The 23,010-nt window shown below is 40.8% G+C and overlaps 1 protein-coding gene across 2 annotated transcripts in view; it reads right to left on the minus strand.

Moving 5' to 3' along the window:
- Window positions 1–9,578: 9,578 nt before the first annotated feature.
- The window catches only part of mitd1 (MIT, microtubule interacting and transport, domain containing 1), a 36,956-nt gene continuing 23,524 nt past the window's right edge, over window positions 9,579–23,010 (minus strand). For both annotated transcript variants that reach the window (XM_060826625.1, XM_060826627.1), the window contains 2 exons: window positions 11,202–11,319; window positions 9,579–10,799 (listed from right to left, as the gene is read on the minus strand). In XM_060826625.1, the coding sequence (XP_060682608.1) occupies window positions 11,224–11,319 (96 nt within the window). In that variant the 3' untranslated portion in view covers window positions 9,579–10,799; window positions 11,202–11,223. The remainder of the gene's footprint in view (window positions 10,800–11,201; window positions 11,320–23,010) is intronic.

Below are 23,010 nucleotides of genomic sequence, written 5' to 3' on the forward strand. Positions count from 1 at the left end.
TGACATTGTCATGCTCATTAAGGATGACTATTCTAGTCCCTATGTCACATTTACTCGTATGCATGTCTGTGTTGGCCTTGAGGCCTTGCAATGCTGCTGGACATTCACAATACATATGAAGTTCAGACAAGTAATTCAAAACCTGATCATCATCAAGGATGCACTGCCTTGTTTATAAAATGACTTGTATCAGAATGTTGCCTTATGCAAAGCCAGAAGAAAGCTGGGCTGTTACCTGATGAAGGGCTCTGGCCCGAAACGTCGAATTTCCTGTTCCTTGGATGCTGCCTAACCTGTTGTGCTTTAACCAGCAACACATTTTCAGCTCTGATCTCCAGCATCGGTTTCTGGAAGAACTCTGGCTCAGAGTTGATGAGTTGGAGTTTCAGCTTCAAACATTGTGACACATCAGGGAGGCGAAGAGTTCCTGGATGCTGTGTTTCAGGAGATACTCACCATTTACACAACTAACTCAAATTCACCCAGTGGTCAGGGACAGGAGAGTGTGGCTGTGAGTGAGGCAGGCAGAGGGATCCGAGGGTGGACTTGCAGGAGCCTCAGCCCCTGTCTTTGACCAACAGGTTTAAGGGTTTTGCTCCCTGTATGTTTGGGAATGGGGATTGCAGGAAGGATGAGCCAACTGACTGCAATACTGTGATGCAGGGAGCCATTCAAGTGGGGGGAAAGAAGAGAAATTTTGTTGTAATTGGGGATAATATAGTTAGAGGCATAGACACTGTTATCTCTGACCAGGATCAAATGTAAGGGTATGGGTGGGTTGCGCTTCGGCGGGTCGGTGTGGACTTGTTGGGCTGAAGGGCCTGTTTCCACACTGTAAGTCTAATCTAAAAAAAAAGTCCCGGAGGTTGTGTTGCCTGCCTGGTGGTCAGGCTCAGGAAACCTCTTCTGGGCTGCAGAGGAACTTGGAGTGGGAGGTTAAAGATCCAGTGATCATAGTCCACGTAGGTACCAATGATATAGATAAAACTAGGGCAGAGGTTCTGTTAAGGGAGTATGAATAGCTAGGAGATAAATCAAAAAGAACCAAAAAGATAATAATCTCTGGATTACTATCTGAGCCACAAGCTAATTGGCACAGGGTTAATAAGATTAAGCAGGTAAATGTATGGTTCACAGATTGGTGTGGGAGAAATGGGTTTGGAATCATGGGACATTGGCACCAGTACTGGAGAAGAAAGGACCTGCTCCAATGGCGAAGTCTTCATCTGAACTGTGTCGACCCAAGACCTAGCGAATCGCTTAACTAGGCCTGTAGACAGGACTTTAAACTAAATGGGAGTGGGGGAGGGGGAGGGGCTCAGTTATTGGATGAATTACAAAACCTGAATTAAAGGACGAGGTGAGAGTGCAGAACTCAAAAGAGATTATTAAAATCTCCAGCACAGACACAAATAGGAAAGAGTGTATGGGAAGGATTAGCAATCAAACTTCAATCACACTGGACAAATGAATGTCTCATCATTGTCAGTCAGTTAACACAGGACAAGAAGTATTATATTTGAATGCACACAGTATAAGGAGGAAGGTAAATGAGCTTATGCTCAGATAGAAATTGGCAGGCATGACGTGGTAGGCATCACATAGATGTGGCTGCAAGGGGATCATGATTGTGAGCTGAATATTCAAGGATATTGAAAAGATAGGGGGTTCGGGTTGCCTTATTAGTAAGAAATTAAATGAAATCAATAGTAAGAAACAAAATAGGGTCAGATGGAGTCGAATCTGTGTAGGTAGAATTCAGGAAACACAAAGGTTTAAAAATAACCATAGTTGGAATTATACATAGGCTCCAAATAGTAGTCAGGAGCTGGGGCACAAGATACACCAGGAGGTAGAAAAGATGTGCAGGCAAGGCAAAGTTCCAGTGATCATGGGGGATTTCAATATGCAGTGGACTGGGAAAATCAGATTGGTAATGCATTGCAAGGAATGGAATTTGTAGAATGTGTATGAGATGGCTTTTTGGAGCAGCTTGTGGTGGAGCCGACTAGGGAACTGGAATACTGGTTAAAATAATGGCTGCAGATGCTGGAAACGAGATTCTAGGTTAGTGGTGCTGGAAGAGCAGAGCAGTTCAGGCAGCATCCAAGGAGCAGCAAAATCGACGTTTCGGGCACTGGGTTTACTGTTGTACAATGAAGCAGACTTGGTGATGGAACCCCGAGGAGGCAGTGATCATAATATGATTGAATTTCCTCTGCAATTTGAGAGGGAGAAAATAGAATCAGAGGTAACAGTATTACAGCTGAATACAGGCAATACAGAGGTGTGAAGGAGGAGCTGGGTAGAATTGACTGGGAGAGAAGTCTAGCAGGAAAGACAGTGGAAGAGCAATGGCAGAAGTTTCTGGGAGTAATTCAGGAGACATAGCAGAGATTCAACCCAAGGTAAAAAAACATGGTACAGGGAGGTTGAGACAACCATGGCTGACTAGGGAAGTCAGGAATAGCATAAAAGCAAAAGAGAAAGCATATAATGTGGCGAAGGGCAGTGGGAAAGCAGAGTATAGGGAAGCACCCAAAGACCAATAGAGGGCATCAAGAAAAGAATAAGGAGGGAGAAGATTAAATACGAGGGTAAGCTAGCCAGTAATATAAAGGAAGACTGTAAGAGTTTGTTTAGATACGTAAAGGACAAAAGTGTAATTGGGCCACTGGAAAATGATGCTGGAGAGATAGTAGTGGGGAACAATGAAATGGCTGAGGAACTACGTAATTACTTCACATCAATCTTCGCAGTGAAAGACACGAGTAAATCCCAAAAATTCAACAGTTTGAGGGGGCAGAGCTGAATATGGTGGCCATCACCAAGGAGAAAGTATTAGAAAAACTGATGGCCTGAAAGTGGATAAATAATCTGGACCAGATGGACTACACCTAAGGGATATAGCTGAAGAGATAAATAATGCATTAGTGGTGATCTTTTAGGAATCGCTAAAATTGGGGAGGGTCCCAGAGGACTGGAAAATCAATAATGTGACACCGCTGTATAAAAAGTGAGTAAGGCAAAACATGGAAAATTACAGATTGATTAGCCTAACATCAGTCAAGGGTAAGATCTTGGAATCCATTGTGAAGGATGACGTTTCTGAATATTTGGAAGTGTATGGTAAAATAGAGCAAAGTCAGTATGGTTTGATCAAGGGGAGATAATGCCTGACAAATCTGCTAGAGTTCTTTGAGGGAGTAACAAGCAGGTTAGCCAAAGAGAGCCAATGGATGTTATCTACCTGGAGTTCAAGAAAACCTTTGACAAGGTACTACACAGGAGCCTACTGAGTAAGAAAAATACCCATGGTATCAGAGGTAAGGTGCTAGCATGGATACAAGCTTGGCTATCTGGCAGAAAGCAGAGAGGATGGCAGTCATGACAAATGGTGTTTCACAAGTTTCAGTGTTGGGACTACAACTTTTCACTTTATACATTAACGATTTAAATGAAGGAACTGAAGGCATTCTGACTAAGTTTGCAGACAACACAAAGATAGGTCAAGGGACAGACAGCATTGAGGAGGTGGGGAGGCTGCAGAAAGATTGGACAGGTTAAGAGAGTAGGCAAAGAAGTGACAAATGGAGTACAACATGGGAAAATACGAGGTCATGCACTTTGGTAAGAAGAATAGAGGCATGGATTATTTTCTAAATGGGGAGAAAATTCAGAAGCCTGAAATGCAAAAAGACTTGGGAGTTCTAGTCCAGGATTCTCTCAAGGTAAACTTGCAGACTGAGTCAGTAATGTTATGACAAGGAGATGAACTCCTCTGTTAAGTAAACCAAACACCCAGAAAAGCTCATCTTGCCTTGTAATCAGTTAAGATATGAGTGACAGAGAACTCACAAATTCAACAGTTTAAAGAAAATAACACCGTTTATTTTTTAACTCTAAAAGTGAACATTAAAAAACTATTTACAATTCTAAGCCCCACTTTTTCTTAACTGCTTATTGTCTGCCTCCAACTCTGTAACAATATGCTGTTACAAAAAGGCTCTTATTAAAATTACATCAACTTAATTTCAAAATCACACAGCAACTGTCATCTTCTGCGTCTTTCTTCTTCCAGATGAGGATCTCCCTGGATCGTCTTTCTTTTTTTTATTGCGAGTATGTTTCACATGAAAAGGTACCTTTTTAATAAAGAGTGTTTCTTAATTTCTTGGAGTGTAAGATGTGAGATCTCCAGGCATAATTTAAACTGGTTAATTTTGAATTTTTGTCAAAACAGTAACCAAAACTCAGGCATCCCTTTCATAGCCAAATGTTGTATATTTTAAATTTTCCAGTATGCTTTGGGTCTGCCGTCTGGTCATATCACAGATGCTTGTAAACTCTCAGTTCAGAACAGCATCCACTCTCTCTTAAAGATACAGTACACACCTTCAACTTCATAACACCTACCCCCTTAAGAAAAATATGAATAATCATATTGAAAAGATGGCTTCAATTTTTTCTAATTCTTAATCCCCATGTGATGAAATACACCAGTCATTAATCTAAGTTATAGCTTTCATATTAATTTCTGTATACTTACATAACATTGGTATCTGTCTAATCCTATCTACACTTTCTTTAAATCTGTGATCATGCATTTGCTATCACCTTTTTACAATCTGCAACATGTACAATTTGTAAATTAAAAGTCTAACATAAGGCTTCAATGAAACAGTCCCATATTTGTCTTTAAATCTTTCCAAGCATGTATGAGGATTATGGTCTGCGGATACAACCATCTCTAACACATCGTTTGTTATATAAACATTAAAATGTCGGGCCAGTACCAAACTCAATAATTCTTTTTGATGGGAGAGTATTTTATGGGTGTTGAGTTTCTTTGAAAAATAGCCAATTGGCTGTTCAATTCCATCATCATCTTCCTGTAGCAGTACAGCCCCAATTCCTTTATCACTAGCATCGATTGCAACTTTGAAGGGTTTCAAAAATTTAGTGTAACTGGTGCAGTGATTAGCATAACTTTTAAACTCTCAAATGCCTTCCTGGCATTGTTCTGTCCACCAAAATTTTGTGCTTTGTTTTAGTAAATCTGTTTTTTTAAAAAAATCATTCATGGGATGTGGGCATCGCTGGCTCGGCCAGCCTTTATTGCCCAGAGAGGATTTAAGAGTCAACTACATTGCTGTGGGTTCGGAGTCACATGTAGGCCAGACCAGGTAAGGTTGGCAGTTTTCTTCCCTAAAGGACATTAGTGAACCAGATGGGTTTTTCCAACAATCGACAATAGATTCCTGGTTATCATAGACTCTTAATTCCTAATATGTATTAAATTCGAATTCCACCATCTGCCATGGTGGGATTTCAACCCAGGTTTCCTGGGTCTCTGGGTTAAGAGTCTAGTGATAATACCACTAGGCCATTTCCTCCCCTGTGAGCAGTGCTCCCACGCTGCTGAAGTTTGGAACAAATTTCCAGCAAAATCCGCTTAGTCCCAAAAATCGAAGCACCTCTTTCTTCAAGGATGGTCATGGAAATTCCTCGGTGGCCTTGTCTTCATGTTCCTTAGGATCAACCTACCATGACTGATGTTATGTCCCAAGAATGTCACCTCTGCCTTGGCAAATTCCCCCCCCATTTTATTCCTGCAGATGTCCTCATACTGCTTCAACAATCCTTTCAAATCTATTCATTGCTCCTGAGACTGATAGCTATATTAATCCTGAAGGACTTCCTCATTATTTAACATATTTTGAGGCACCTCAAACTCCATGACATCTGGATTTGATTCCTCACTCTGCAGGACAGTAACTAACACCTGTTTCTCCAGTTCCCTATCTTTATCACAGTAAGGTTTCAAAATATGTATGTGAGGTACCCGATACAATTTTTTTCCATTTAGCATCTTTACCAGAAAATTTAACTGACTCAACATTTTCTGAATTTGATAGAGACTACTAAACCTGGCTTTGACGAGATCTCCTATGTTCATCTCTTACTATTAGAGACTGATTAGCACCTGTATCTCTCAAAAAATTGTAACTTCTTTTCCTTTACCCCCGTGCTTCCTGAGTAAATTTTACCCAAAGAGGTGAAGTCTTTGTAGCGATTGGACACTAACTCAATACTCAAATCCTGCCTAGGCTGTACACTCTCCTGTAGCTCCTCGACTTTTCTTGGCATTTTCTTTACTACTTTCACTAATCCCACTGGCTTAGCTTCTTTTACCACATCTTCTCCCACAATGCCTTTCTTCAACAACCAACACTGTAATTTTGTGTGTCCCATCTTACTACAGTGGAAACACCTGAGGCATTTCACCTCCTTTTCACCCTTGGGGGTTCTTTTTTAACTCCTCTGTTAATTAAACCAAACACCCAGAAAAGCTTACCTCGCCTTGAAATCTGCTAAAATATGAGTGACAGAGAACTCACAAATTCCACTATTTAAAGACAATAACATTAACTTTTTTTTATCTTTAAAAGTGAACATTAAACAACTATTCACAATTCTAAACCCCTCTTTCTCTTAACTGTTTATTACCTGCCTCCAACTCTGTAACAATACACTGTTACAATAAATTTCTTATTAAAATTATATAAACTTAATTTCAAAACCTCACAGCGACTGTCATCTTCTGTGTCTTTCTTCTTCCGGCTGAGGATCTCCTTGGGTCATGTTTTTCTTATTGCAGGTATGTTTCAATGAAAAAGTACCTTTGAAAGAGAGTGTTTCCTAATTTCTTGGAGAACAAGATGTCAGATCTCCAGACGTTTCTGTCTTGATGGAAATTGTACTCTCTCCAATTTTCAAAATGTCTGCATTTTTTTAAACACCCATCATCAGATTGTCTCATTGGTTCGATGTTGGCAAACGATCAATTCAAACTTGATTGGGTTTTAATATCCTGGGACATAATTTAAAGTGATTTGGTTAAATTTGAATTGTTGTCAAAACTGCAGCCAAAACGCGGATATGCCTTTCACAGCCAAATGTTACAAATTTTCAATTTTCCAGTACACCCTGGGACTGCCATTATCACAGGTGCTTGTAAGCTCTCAGTTCAGAACAGCATTCAGTCTCTATTAAACGTACAGTACACACCTTCAACTTCATAGCAGCAGTTAGGGAGGCAAATGCAATTTTTAAAATAAACACTTGGATGTTCTTCTGAGGCTCTATAAGGCTTTGGTCAGACCACATTTGGAGTATTGTGTGCAGTTTTTGGCCCCATATCTCAGGAAGGATGTACTGGCCCTGCAGCATGTTCAGAGGAGGTTCACGACAATTGTGCCAGGAATGAAAAACTTAACATTAGGAATGTTTGAGGACTCTGGGTTTATATTTGAAGGAGTTTAGAAGGATGAGGAGGGGATCTAATTTAAACATACAGAATACTGAATGGCCTGACACAGTAGATGTTGGGAAGAGGTTTCCATTGGTAGGAGAGACTAGGACCCATGGGCATAGCCTTAAAGTAAAGGGAAGGCCTTTCAGTAAGGAGCCAGAGAGTGGTGAATCATTGGAATTCATTGCCACAGAAGGGTGTGAAGGCCAGTCACTGAGTACATTTAAGATGAAGATAGATAGGTTCTTGAATATCAAGGGGATTAAGGGTTATGGGAAGAAAGTGATTGAGAAAGTTATCAACTATGATTGGATGGTGGAGCAGACCCGATGGGCTGAATGGCCTAATTTATGCTCTTATGTCTTATGGTCTGCTTTTGCAGTTGCTGTTTATCAAAGACAGTTATGTGCCCAGAATTATGGTCTTGAGACAAACGTTTTGATGAACTTGAGATGTTAATGATTGCAGGATGGGGAGTTCACTTGGATTTGGGTACATAAGGCTCATAAAGTGGGAGCCTCCTTAGATGCTATCCAGTTTAATAATGAGATTGCTAACACCGCCAAAGTGCTCTTCGAATGCATGTGCAAAGTGACCTTGTGCAGTATTCCTGCCAGGACTGCAAGTGACACCATTCCATTCTGTTTGCTGATATTTATTGTGCTTATTTAGACACTATCGTGTTTTGTTTTATTGATGGATCATTTCACAAAGTCTGCATGTACAGAACTTTCCATATACACAATAGGGAACCTTTCGGAGGTGTCAGGAGACACAACCATTTGTAACACTGAACTGAACAGACTGCATTAATGTATTTGACTTACATATATACACCAGCACATTCTACATGAAAACTGACTTAGATATATTTTTAAAATATTTGATTTAATTTGTCATCCTAAGATTTATATACACCATCTGACATCCATGTACAGAAAGGAAATTAGGAAGGCAACTAAGGTTGTTTTGGTTAAATCACACAAACACAAAAGAGCTTTAAGTCATGGTCTCTTGGAAAATCATGGAAGTCAGACACTTCTGAACAGTAATAATTTTTGTTACATTTGTATTGTACCTGTCAATATTGCTTTATGCCTCAGTAGTTTCATGATTAAAGATTTCTTTTCAGAAAAAAAGAAGCATTACCACTAAATTCCAAGCTATCTTCTGAAAAATACAGTACCCACAGTGAAAGTACACTTTTCTTTGAAATGCCATATTTCTTGACAAATATATTTATGAATGTGGTTTGGCAAGTGTGGTGGGGGCAGGAAACCCACTTTACCCAGGTTTTGGGAAGGGCTCTGTAGACTCAGACTTGCTGAGTCGCCGCCATCTTGGATCTCCTCATTTATGAATGTAAGACTGTATCACTGCATAAAAAATCTGAGCCAAAGTTCTTACTGCAGACCTCAACGAAAACTGCCTGCAGAGAACACTGATTTGTGGTTTTCCCTTTTCTCAATGACGGTGAGAACTGTTTTTTAAACAGGGGAGTTTTGCCAGTGGAGAAATCTGATCTTCCACAGATATAAAATTAGCTTTTCAAAACTTCTTAATCAGATGTGTCATCACTGGGCAGGCCAGTATTTATTGTTCACCTCTAATTATCCAGACGGCTATTATGAGTTAAGCACATTATGTAGGTTGGGAATGATCTGTAGGCCCGACCAGATAAGGATGGCAGATTTCCTGTTTAAAGGACCTTAGTGAACCAGATGGGTTTTTACAACAATCAATTGTGTTTACATTAGGTTAGCCTTTTCTTCAATTTTTTTTAATTGAATGCCAATTTCACCCACTGCCATAAACGCATGACCACATGGCCACACGCTTGGGGTACTAGATGATGACTAGTCCAATGATATTACTACTATGCTATTGTATCCCTTTAGCAGAACTCTTAGATGTATTTGATGGTAATTATTAATTCAGTATGGCATTTAAAAACTCCTCATCCAGCAGGGTGCAAGTTTATTCAGGGTTTCTGCAACAAGGCTTGTCAAGTCTTATAATTGGTTTCCAATGATTTCAGTTGGTTGAGGTTGGGAAAAGTATATGAACAGCATATACTCTGCAGAAGTGCACCATTTGTGGATTCAAGACATTGTTCACAGTTATGAAAATGTGTTGCTGGAAAGGCGCAGCAGGTAAGGGAGCATGCAAGGAGCAGGAGAATCGACGTTTCGGGCATGAGCCCTTCTTCGGGCTCATGCCCGAAACGTCGATTCTCCTGCTCCTTGGATGCTGCCTGACCTGCTGCGCCTTTCCACCAACACATTTTCAGCTCTGATCTCCATCATCTGCAGTCCTCACTTTCTCCATTGTTCACAGTTATGACAGAAACAGACAGCAATAATAATCTCGACGTTAATTACCGCTGCAAAATCCTCACAAGAATCATTGTGGAAAGAGATTGACTGAAATTTGAGTTATTTTGAGTGGAGTAAAGAGACCAATTAAGAATCTCTTGAAGACTCTAGATTGTTTCTCTTATAACTGAATTGTGTATGGTCAATGACTTTGTTTGCTAAATTACAGCATCCACGCAAGATGGTGAACCAAATATACGAATGTATATTTAGATTTTCATTCATGTAACGTGTACACTGCTAACCAGACCAGCATCAATTACCCTTGAGAAAGTGGTGGTCGGCCTGTTTGATGCCCTGTAGTGCTTGGAGTGTAGATTCTTCAATACTGCTGTTAATTACAAATTTTGTAGTGATGAATTGAAGTATTTCCAAATTAGGATGCTGATGTGCTTGAGAGGGAATTTGCAGATAGCATTGTTCCCGGTACCTGCTTTCTTGTCCTTGTCATTCTTGAGTGTGGATTCAGAATTCTGGAAGATGCTGTTGAGGAAGCTTTGGCAGTTTGCTGCATTCTCACTGGGCTAGATTTGATGTACAACTGTGTGTTGCTTTGTTCTAGATGGTGTTAAACTTCCTAAATGTTCATGGAGCTGTAGTCATCCAGGCAAATGGAGTGTATTTCATCACTTCTATTTTTTACCTTTAAATAGTAGAAAGTAATGGGGAGTTACATTATTTGCGACTGGATCAGGTGAGTTGCTGCTCAGTGGTGACCTCCAAAATTTGGATAGTGAAGAAGTCAGCAGTGGTAATACATTGAATATCAAAAGGAAATGATTAGGTTTTTGTCCAACCTTTTGGAGGTGACATGAATGCCATCTGAACAACCCAAGTTCATATGCAGGTAGACGTAGACTGCTTCAGTATCTCAAAAGTTGAGAATGGAACAGATAACTTAATCTCAATTGTTAATTAACGTCCCATTTGAGCTCGAAGATGGTTAAGTTAAGGCACTATCCCAGAGGAACATCTGCAACGATGACTTGGTCTCCAGCAACCATCAATATTTGTGCTAGATGCAACTTGAACCACAATTCCTGATTCTTTCATATAGTATAATTTGAGTATTGTTGACTCAAGAATGTAGATATAAAATTGAACTTGTTCTGTTAGAAGAAAGACATGTTACTTAAAAGATATGTCCGACTTCCACCCTCATCCCTCAATAAAACTGCCAATATTGATCGAAAATATATGATGAATATATAAATTATTGTTTACTGTAGCTATGCACAGAAATCAACATGGAGTTACATTTTAAGGTGAGTGAACTGTCAACTTTTATCAAAATTGCACTAAACATGTATAAACAGTCAGGAAATCTTGTTAAATTATTGGTACATTCAATTTTTCAAGTTAAACAGTATAAATATTTTAAGTGCTTTCTGCGTAGAAAATGCTTGTTTGGTGCTATATATTCAAGTAATGTTAGCTTCAGGGATCTTCATTGTTTTTTGCAATAGTGAAAGGTGAGTTTTCATAAATTTCAGAACAAGATACTAACATACCTAGTATAGCAGGGTCTGTGAATTATGAGTTCTTTGTATACTTGGTATGGAAAATGTCCACTGTAGTTTCATGGCATTGTCTTAAGTCAAAATCGCAGTAACCAATAGAAAATCGTCCCTGTAAAAGAAACATAAAAATGGCCTGATGCATCATCAGTGCTATTATATTTTAAAGAAGAAAACTTACCACATAGTCATAAAGCCATACAGCATGGAAACAGATCCTTCAGTCCAACTCGTCTGCCCAATCTGATATCTTTCACCAATTAACATTCCATTGGCTATGGCACTTCGGCCTTAGCAATTTTGTTGAATTAATGACAAGCATGACTGCCACTTCACAGATAAAAAAGTGGCTCTCTACTTTACTAAATATTAACTTTAATTATGATATTTCTAACTTCAATGTACAATGCATGTTGCTGTTTTAATTTTGTACGCTGTTTCCTGATTTTCACTTCTCTATTGCTGCCACTGTCATATGTTTTAACTTAATTCTAATTGACATCAGAAAATGGACTGAATAATCATATTACAGATGTTCCTCAGAAATGATCTATGAAAAGTTTCAATTTGTCTAAAATGTTCATAGTCTAGGGATAAGTAATGAGCAATTTGTAGCTCATCTTGCAATTGAAAAAGACCTGAAACCCAGTCTGTAAGAAAATCTTGAATCCCAATCTATGAATATTAGATGATAACATTCAAATACCAGCAGTTGATCAGGTGTCAAAACAGGAATTGTGGAAGACAGAGGTATTTTGCTTTAGTTACGTAATGCAATCTACTAATGGGAGAGAATTATGGCAAATGCTTGATTTGATATTACTACATAAAGGTATCTTGTGTTGATCAAATATGAAAAAAAGGCAGAAATTGTATTAGAATAGTTGTGGTTGAGGTGCAAGAAAGGACAGAAGTGTTGAAATTGGCGAGAATGAATGCAGGAAAGAATAGCAATAATAAACACGAGAGAAATGTGAATTTGAAGCTATTGGAAAGGAAACTCCGTGTTAGCAAGAGGCCGGTGAGATGGAGAATGAACTGTGATTCTCTTAAATTAGGAGAAACAAATGCAAAGCCACTCTTTTAAATGAGATCATTGGGTCATGACACTTACTTTTGAGTGAATCAAATGTTATTCAAAATTTGAAAATAGTTTATCTTGGATTGAAATTGATCACGTATGAGGAGAAATAAGCCATTCAGCCCACTGAATCTGCTCCACCATTCAAAGAAATCAGGCTGATCTGATAATCCACAATTCCACTTTCCTGCCTTTTCTCATAACCCTTGATTCCCTTACTGATTAAATACTGACTCCATATCCTCGAAGGTAAAGAGATTCCTTCTTTCTGTTCTAACAGGCAACCCCTTATTCTGAGATTATTTCCTCTGGCCCGAGATTCTCCTCCAAGGGGAAACGAGCTGTCCAAATCTACCCTGTCAACCCACCTAAGAATCTTCTATACAGAGGATCTTCGATTATCCGAATATCGGATTATCCGAAGGAGATCTCGAGGTCCTGATAGAACATTACATCAAAGAGGTGTTTCCAACACTGATCGCATCTTTATAATGATTAAAATGAACCCGGCTTACTGAAATGCTGCCGAGAACAGCCCTGGACATCGACGGAAGGCCAGGCACCGTCTCGAAATGACTGACTGCCCGCCCTTTCTCCCTCGACACTTTCCCTGGAGTTCTACACAGGGGGAGGGGGAGGGGGGTGGGACAGGGTTGGATGGAATTTGAGGGGGGTGGGGAGAGGCCTTATGCACAGCGTTCTGCTGCCTAGTCTCCTGAACAGGGAGTGGACATAGCAAGTGTTTGCTGTCTCAATCCCACTGAACTTATTTTTTTTTGGGGGGGGGGGAAAGAGTTGGGGAGATGGTGGGAGGCTTCAGCAATGCTGCAGGTCCCTTACACACACAGTGTGTGTCTGCTCAGAAACAAACCCTGAGACAGAGAGAGAGGGAGCAAGGCAGGGCGAGCAAGGAAAAAGGAAACTTCAGAAAATTCCGATCCCCAGAGGAGAGGCATTGAATCAATTAACTGAATAATCAATTATCTGAATGAAATATGGCCCATACATTTCATTCGGATAATCAAGGTTCATCTGTATTTCAATAAGGTTGCTCCCTCATTCTTCTGAACTCCATTGAGTACAGGCCCAATCCTTTCAACTTCTCCTCAGCAGACACTATCTTCGTACTAGGGTCAACCTAGTTAAACTTTCTCTGGACTGCATCCAATGCCAGTATAATTTCCTTTGATAAAGGATCCAAAACTGTTCACAGTATTCCAGTTATGGTCTGACTAGGCTTTGTATAGATTCAGTAAGACTTACCTATTTTTATACTCTATTCCCTTTGAAATAAAGACCAGCCAGTGTTCTATTTGCCTTCTCTGTTACTGGCTGAACTTATATCCTAGCTTTCTGTAATTTATAAGTCAGAATTCCCAAAACTCTCCATTGCTAGAGACTTTCTGCATTTAAATAATATTCAATCCTTCTATTCCTCTTGCCAAAGTACATAACCTCACATTTTCCCAAACGCCATTCCATCCATCATGTTTTTGTCCACTCGTATATCCCTCTGCAATATGTTTGTGTCACCCTCATTAATTGCATTCCCACCTATTTTTGTGTCATCTGAAAACTTGGCTAATACTTCACCGCTTCTATCATCCAAGTCATCAATATATGTCATAAATAATTGTTACCTCAAAGGGTACAAAAACGAATGGAATATTGTATCACAACAAGCCTAACTGGAAAATCACTGGCACTTTTCTCTCAAATCAATCTCCACAACAATATAGAGTAATATCTTGTAGTGAATGCTATTTTCAGAGCTCAGATGCAAGAGAGATGTACACTGACGTCTACATATAGAGGATTTCGAGAAAGAGTTTACTTTTATTCTTCAGGGTTAAAAATTTACGTTTTAATGAGGGCAGCTAGATGAGAGGTGATTATAATAGTTAACAAAAAGGAAGGTTTCAACAGGAATTTCTTTTACTGTGATACCAGTGGAGACTATTATCTGCTTAGGTATGCATGTTGTAAATTAAGATTTTTGATCATTTAAATTAATATTGGAAAACCATGTGCATTACATGCCAGGATCAGAGTCAGGAGGTTACAAGTTATAGGTGTACTTGACAGCAAAGGTTAACTCAAGAGTACGACAGGCTCTGGATCAGATTGGACAATGGACCGAGGAGTGGCAGATGGAGTTTAATTTAGATGAATGTGAGGTGCTGCATTTTGGAAAGGCAAATTGGGGCAGGACTTAAGGTACTGGGGAGTGTTGCTGAAGAAAGAGATCTTGGCATACAGGTTCATTGTCCCTTGAAAGTGGAGTTGCAGGCAGATAGGAAAGTGAAAGTGTTTGGTATGTTTGCCTTTAGTAGTCATTGCATTGAGTGTAGGAGTTGGGAGGCCATGTTGCACGGCTGTATAGGACATGGTTAGGCCACTTTTGGAATACTGTGTGCAATTCTAGTCTCCTTGCTATAGGAAGGGTGTTGTGAAACTTGAAAGGATTCAGAAAAGATTTACAAGGATGTTGCCAGGGTTGGAGGGTTTGAGCTATAGGAGAGCCTGTATAGGCTGGGGCTGTTTTCACTGGAGTGGTGGAGGCTAGGGGGTGACCTTACAGAGGTTTATAAAATATGAGGAGCATGGATAGGATAAATAGATACAGTCTATTCCCTGGGATGAGGGAATCCAGAACTAGAGAGCATAGGCTTAGAGTGAGAGGGTGGAAAATTTATGGAATTATGGACATAAGGGGCAACCTTTAAGGGTGGTGCATGTATGGAATGAGCTGCCAAAGGAAGTGGTGGAGACTGGTACAATTATAGCATTTAAAAGGCATCTGGATGGTATATGAATAGGAAGTGTTTAGAGGGATATGAGCCAAGTGCTGGCAAATGGGACTAGATTAGTTTTGAATATTTGGTCGGCATGGATGTGTTGTACAGAAGGGTCTGTTTCTGTGCTGTACATCTAAATGCCTCTAAGTTCAATGTCTATTTCTGATCGTCCTTACTCAATGCTTTTTTAAAAATCTCTTCTGAAGAAATCATACTTTTACTTGATTTGCTTATAGTAATGGTGTGTTAATAGTGAGCATTAACAGTTAAGAGATGAGACTTTCCAAGTCATATTTCGGAAGATGAAACTGTATTACGCTCTCCAAAAAGATTCAGAGATTATTAATTCCTTATACATGGAAGGTACAGTTATCCTCAGTTTGTTTTCCACCTATGCAAGAACAGACATAAGAGGCTGAAAAATTACATCAGAATACCGATAAGTTGTTCTGAAATGAACGTATGAATTGGGCACAACTTCCTCTGTCCTATGTGGTGTCTGCAAAAATTTCTATTTCATTTATTTCTGATATTTTATTCGGATTGCATCTATCCCTGTGCAACTTAATGTTCTAAGCAAATCTTCAAGTTTAACAGATGATTTTTATTTAAGTCGCTGGTGGGACACTGGTGTCGCTAGCTGGGCCAGCATTAATTGCCCATCCCTAGTTACCCTTCAGAAGGTGGTGGTGAACTGTTTTCTTGGACAACTGCAGTATATATGCTGTAGGTAGACTCACAATGCCATTATGGAGGTAATTCCAGGAGTTTGACGCAGCAAAAATGAAGGAAGAGTCAGATATTCTCAAATCAGGATGGTGAGTGGCTTGGAGGCGGTAGCATTTTCGTGTATATGCTGCCCTTGTCCATCTAGATGGAAGTTGAGAGTTTGGTAGGGGTTGCCTAAGAATCTTTTTGAGGCATTTCTGTAGCACATCTTGTAGGTAGTACACACTGCTGCTACTGAGTGTCAGTGTGGAGGGTATGGATGCTTTTGGATATGGTGCCAATCAAGTGGGCTACTTTGTCCTGGATGGTATCAAACATCTTGTACCGTTAAAGCTGCACACAGAGGTAATTGGGAATTATTCCATCACACTTCTAACTTGTGCCTTGTAGATAGTGAATAGGCTTTCGGTAGTCAGGAGATGAGTCACTCACTGCAGTATTTCAAGCCTTGGACCTGCTCTTGTTGCCACTCTTATTTACATTGCAAGATGAGTTGTGTTTCTGCTCAATGGTACCTTCAGGATGTTGATAGAGGGGAATTCAGTGTTAATCATGCCACAAATATCAAGGCGTGGTGGTTAGATTATCTCTTCTTGGAGAAGGTCATTGACATCATACGTGCCATGCAATGTTACTTGCCATTTGTTAGCTCAAGCCTATATTGTCCATTTGAACGTTGGTTGCTTCAGTATCTGAGGAGCCACAAACAGTGCTGTATGTTGCACACTCATGAATGCACACCCCCAATTCTGACCTTAAGATGGAGGGATGATTGTTAATGAAGCAGCTGAAGATGCTTGGGTCTAGGACACTACTGTGAGGAACTCCTGCAGAGTAATCTTGGAGCTAAGATAACTGACCTTCAACAACCAGAATCAGAACCATTTTCCCTCTTTGTTAGGACTCTTTGATGCTACGCTTGTCAAATGCTGCCTTGATGCTAAGGACCTGTCACTCTCTCCTCACCTCTAGAATTCAGCTCTTTTGTCCATGTTTGAATCAAGGCTGTCATGAGGTCAGGAGCTGAGTGGACCTGGCAGAACCCAAACTAGGCATCACTGAATAGGTTTTTATTTAGCAGGTGCTGCTTGACAGCACTACTGATGATCATCCAGCATCCAAAATCATCTCCCTTCATTTATACATCACACCCATTGCTGCTCTAAACCTTCATACTTAGTTTCTTGAGCTGTTTCCATGTGGACCTCTCAAGTCTCACTCTGTGCAAACTATTAACTCATCCAGAATTACATTTTATTCTTCAGAATAATAAGATCTTCTCACAATGAGTCTGGATAAAACGAAAATATTGCAGTTGCTAGAAATCCAAAAGAAAAACAAAATACTGCAGACAGCCAGCAGGTCTGGCAGAATCTGTGGAGAGAGAAACTAAGTTAATGTTTCAAGGCCAAAGATACTACTTCAGAATGCACTAGTTTGGGTTTTGCTTTGAGAATAATGATAATGCAATAGTGCTAACTTCTTATGGACTAAATTGAACTGAAAATTCTGAAATACAAATTTATATCATTAACTGAGGAAAGTTGGAATTTATGATCAGAATTGCCCTGCTGAACACTGATGTCAACATCAAGTCGATGTAAAGGTGTGAAAATAATATTCTGTAGATGTTGGAAACCCATAATAGGACCATAAGATATAGGAGGAGAATTAGGCCATTCGGTCCATCAAGTCTGCTCTATCATTCAAACATGGCTGACATGTTTCTCAACCCCATTCACCTGTCTTACTAATCAAGAGCTTGTCCATCTCTGCCTTACATACACTCAATGACTTGGGTCTCCACAATCCTCTGCAGCAATGCATTCCACAAATTGACCAGCCCCTGGTTGAAGAAATTCTTCTTCATTTCATTTCTAAAGGTTCATCCCTTCACTCTGAGGCTGTGCACTCAGGTCCTAGTCTCTACTATTAAGTTAAACATCCACTTCACATCCATTGTACCCAGGCTTCTCAGCATTCTGTTTCAATGAGATCCCCCTCATCCTTCTAAACTCCACTGAGTACAGAGACAGTCCTCAACTGCTCGGCATATGCCAAGCCCTTCATTCCGGGACGGTTCTTTTTTCAGATACAAAACTGCGCACAATATTTTAAATATGTTCTGAATGCTAACGTTGCATTTGCCTTCCCAAGTGCAAACTGCCTGCATGTCAACCTTACTAAAAGCCTAAGCTAGGACTCCTAAGACTCTTTATGCTTCAGATTTCCAAAGCCTTTACCCATTTAGAAAATAGTTAATGCCTCTATTCATCCTACCAAAGTGCATGACCTCACATTTTCCCACATGGTATTCCATCTGCTACCTCTTTGCCCACTTTCTCCTAGCCAAAGTCCTCCTGTAGCCTCCCTCCTTCCTCAATGCTACCTATCCCTCCAATTATCTTTGTGTCATCTCCAGACCTAGCAACAATGCACACAGTTCCATTGTCCAGATCGCTAATGAACAACATGAATAGCAGCGGTCCCAATACTGCCACCTGAGGACCTCCATTAATCACTGGCTACGATCCTGAAAAAAAACCCTTTATCCCTACTCTCTACTTTCTGCCAGTCAGCTAACCCTCTATCCATGCAAGTATTTGCTCCTAATACCATGGGTTCTTAGCTTATTTAGCAACCTACTGTGTAGTACCCTGTGAAAGATCATCTAGAAATCCAAATAGATCACGTCCATTGGCCCTCCTTCATCTAACTTGCTCATTACCTCCTCAAAGAATTCTATCTTTTAGGGTCTAGGTGACCCAGGTGCGATGTGTGGCAAAATCACATGACAGATGTATTGAAGTCTATCTCGACAGTGAGATCATCTCGCTTCGTCTTTTATGCTACTCAAGTGGAATTGCGAGATTCTCGCTAGGTAGCAGTGGAATGAAAATTAATGGTCATTAATGCTTGTTAAACACTTTGTTAACATCACAACTTGCTTTACTAATATTAAGGCTGCCGTATTACTAAATTTGAAGTGGGAAAAGTTAATAAGGTTACCAGCACATGGAGATGATAGATTCAGCTCACCACTTGCTCTGAATTACCTCCATTTTGGGCACTGGGCAGGAACTGCTAAGGGGACAATCCACGGTCATCAGCCACACACAGCTGTCATCTATGGACAGTGTCATCCAGCATGTGAGAACTCATCACAAACATTCTGACACTTCATTGAAATATTGGCAGCTATTCGCAAGACACATGCAGTGTGCAGAAGTAACTGGCTTTGAGAAGACTACTTTGGGGACAGTGTGTATTTAGACAGGAATTCAGCTCACAGAATGCATCGGACTGAATCTCAGGGCTGCTTCTTGACTCTCTTAACACTTGCTGATTTTGACTTAGCAAGATGGCGGCGATTATGTAGAACTTCTGTGGACAGCTCTGCCTAACAGCCAAGGCATACTGATGTTGGTTATAGGGTGGTTATGGTAGGGGATTTTAACTTACCAAACATAGACTGGGACTGCCATAGTGTTAAAGGTTTAGATGGAGAGGAATTTAAGTGTGTACAAGACAATTTTCTGATTCAGTTATTGGATGTACCTACTGGAGAAGGTGCAAAATGACCTACTCTTGGGAAATAAGGCAGGGCAGGTGACTGAGGTGTCAGCAGGGGAGCACTTTGAGGCCAGCGACCATAATTCTATTAGATTTAAAATAATGATGGAAAAGGATAGACCAGATCTAAAAGTTGAAGTTCTAAATTGGAGAAAGGCCAATTTTGGCAGTGAGAGGCAAGAACTTTTGAAAGCTGTTTGGAGGCAGATGTTCGCAGGTAAAGGGATGGCTGGAAAATGAGAAGTCTTCAGAAATGAGATACCAAGAATCCAGAGAAAGTATATTCCTGTCAGGGTGAAAGGGAAGGCAGGTAGGTATAGGGAATGCTGGATGACTAAAGAAATTAAGGTTTGGTTAAGAAAAAGAAGGAAGCATATGTCAGGTATAGACAGGACAAATCGAGTGAATCCTTAGAAGAGTATAAAGAAAGTAGGAGTATACTTAAGAGGAAAATCAGGAGGGCAAAACGAGGACATGAGATAGCTTTGGCAAATAGAATTAAGGAGAATCCAAAGGGTTTTTACAAATATTTCAAGGACAAAAGGTAACCAGGGAGAGAATAGGGCCCCTCAAAGATCAGCAAGGCGGCCTTTGTGTGGAGCCACAGAAAATAGGGGAGATACTAAATGAATATTTTGCATCAGTATTTACTGTGGAAAAGGATATGGAAGATATAGACTGTAGGGCAATAGATGGTGACATCTTGCAAAATGTCCAGATTACAGGGGAGGAAGTGCTGGATGTCTTGAAACGGTTAAAGGTGGATAAAACCCCAGGACCTGATCAGGTGTACCCAAGAACTCTGTGGAAAGCTAGAGAAGCGATTGCTGAGCCTTTGCTGAGGTATTTGTATCATCGATAGTCACAGGTGAGGTGTCAGAAGACTGGAGGTTGGCAAACGTGGTGCCACTGTTTAAGAAGGGTGGTAAAGACAAGCCAGGGAACTATAGACTGGAGAGCCTGACCTCGGTGGTGGGCAAGTTGTTGGAGGGAGTCCTGAGGGACAGGATGTACATGTATTTGGAAAGGCATGGACTGATTCGGGATAGTCAACATGGCTTTGTGCGTGGGAAATCATGTCTCACAAACTTGATCGAGTTTTTTGAAGAAGTAACAAAGAAGATTGATGAGGGCAGAGCAGTAGATGTAATCTATATGGACTTCAGTAAGGCATTTGACAAGGTTCCCCATGGGAGACTGATTAGCAAGGTGAGATCTCACGGAATACAGGGAGACCTAGCCATTTGGATACAGAACTGGCTCAAAGGTAGAAGACAGAGGGTGATGGTGGAGGGTTGTTTTCAGACTGGAGGTCTGTTACCACTGAAGTGCCACAAGGATCAGTGCTGGATCCACTACTTTTTGTCATTTACACAAATGATTTGGATGCGAACATAAGAGGTACAGTTAGTAAGTTTGCAGATGACACCAAAATTGGAGGTGTAGTGGACAGCGAAGACGGTTACCTCAGATTACAACAGGATCTGGACCAGATGGGCCAATGGGCTGAGAAGTGGCAGGTGGAGTTTAATTCAGAGAAATGCGAAGTGCTGCATTTTGGGAAAGCAAATCTTAGCAAGACTTATACACTTAATGGTAAGGTCCTAGGGAATGTTGATGAACAAAAAGACCTTGGGGTGGAGGTTCATAGCTCCTTGAAAGTGGAGTCACAGGTAGATAGGAAAAGTGAAGAAGGCGTTTGGTATGCTTTCCTTTATTGGTCAGAGGTTGAGTACAGGAGTTGGGAGGTCATGTTGCGGCTGTACAGGACATTGGTTAGGCAACTGTTGGAATATTGCGTGCAATTCTGGTCTCCTTCCTATCAGAAAGATGTTGTGAAACTTGAAAGGGTTCAGAAAAGATTTACAAGGATGTTGCCAGGGTTGGAGGATCTGAGCTACAGGGAGAGGCTGAACAGGCTAGGGCTGTTTTCCTTGGAGACTCGGAGGCTGAGGGGTGACCTTATGGAAGTTTACAAAATTATGAGGGGCATGGATAGGATAAATAGACAAAGTCATTTCCCTGTGGTCGGGGAGTCCAGAACTGGAGGGCATAGGTTTAGGGAGGGAGGGGAAAGATATAAAAGAGACCTAAGGGGCAACTTTTTCATGCAGAGGGTGGTACGTGTATGGAAGGAGCTGCCAGAGGATGTGGTGGAGGCTGGTACAATTGCAACATTTAAGAGGCATTTGGATGGGTATATGAATAGGAAGGGTTTGGAGGGATATGGGCCTGATGCTGGCAGGTAGGACTAGATGTGTTTGAATATCTGGTCAGCATGGAAGGGTTGCACCAAAGGGTCTGTTTCCATGCTGTACATCTCTATTACTCTATCAGTTTTTGAAGGAGTTTCAGGAAATCTTGACTACCAACTCAGGCACGGCTAGTAGTCCATCTATGCTGTGGGAGACTGCTAAGGCCTTTGCTAGGAGTTTAGCTATTTCTTATTCAGCTAGCCGGAAATGACAGAAGGAGGCACAGCAGTGTTTACTTGAGACGTGATTAAAAGCCGTCGAGGCGGCACATTTTGAGTGGTCATCGGTGACTAAGCTACTGCGGATCATGGCCCTCCGGGCTGCCTTGAATTCAATACTGACACAAAAACGCAAAGGAAGAACTTGCTTTTTCCCAACAAAGGCTGTTTGAATATTGGGATAGGCCAGGGAAGTATTTAGCGTATCTGACGAGGAAAAACGTGTGCCCCTCAATCCATTACTGCAATCAGAGACAGCGCCGGGGTCCTTACATATGATGCTAAAAAGATTAATGAGGCTTTTCAGAGTTTTTACTCTGAAGGTTATATCAGTCTGAAGGTTGTGAGGATAGGCGGGCTAAAATGGAGACTTTTTTAAGAACCTGGACCACCGAGGGGTAACTTTTGAACAGGCCTCTCTTCTTACTGCCCCCTTGACAGTTCAGGAAATACAGGAGGCAGCTAGGCAACTTCAGAGTGGGAAAGTGCCCAGCCATAATGGTCTCCTGGGTGAGTTTTATAAGGAGTTTATAGGGATTCTGTCAGGGCCGATGTTGTAGATGTACAATCACTCCTATATGCATGACTGCCTCACACCATCTTTGAGAGAAGTTAATATTTCCTTAATTCTTAAGAAGGGGAAGGTTCCTGAGGATTGTGCCTCATACAGGCCCATCTCTTTATTAAATTCAGATTTCAAGATTTTGTCCAAGATCCTGGCGCTGAGTTTGGAAAGGGTGTTGCACCATATTATTAAAGAGCACCAGACAGGCTTTCTAAGGGGCTGTAGGTCCTCTAATAATATTAAAAGGTTGCTGAATATGGTCCAAGTTTGTCAGCAACAATCGATTCAGGGGTTGATGATTTCCTATGGTGCAGAGAAATCATTTGACTGGGTGGAATGGCCGTATTTTATTTATATCTTAGAACAGTTTGGGTTGGGTGGAGTCTTTGCTAGGTGGGTGGAGGTTTTATACCGCCACCCTCTGGCTGCAGTCATCACCAATGGGGTGAAGTCTGGGAATTTTAGGATTTGTAGGGGTAGTCGGCAAGGCTGCCCCCTCTCACCGTTGTTGTTTACATTGGTGATAGAGCCGCTGGCAGAGGCCATTCGTCAGAATGTCTACATAACCACTCCAGAAGTGGGAT

The sequence above is a fragment of the Hemiscyllium ocellatum genome, chromosome 6 (assembly GCF_020745735.1).
Source record: "Hemiscyllium ocellatum isolate sHemOce1 chromosome 6, sHemOce1.pat.X.cur, whole genome shotgun sequence".
In the NCBI taxonomy this organism is placed as follows: Eukaryota; Metazoa; Chordata; class Chondrichthyes; order Orectolobiformes; family Hemiscylliidae; genus Hemiscyllium; species Hemiscyllium ocellatum.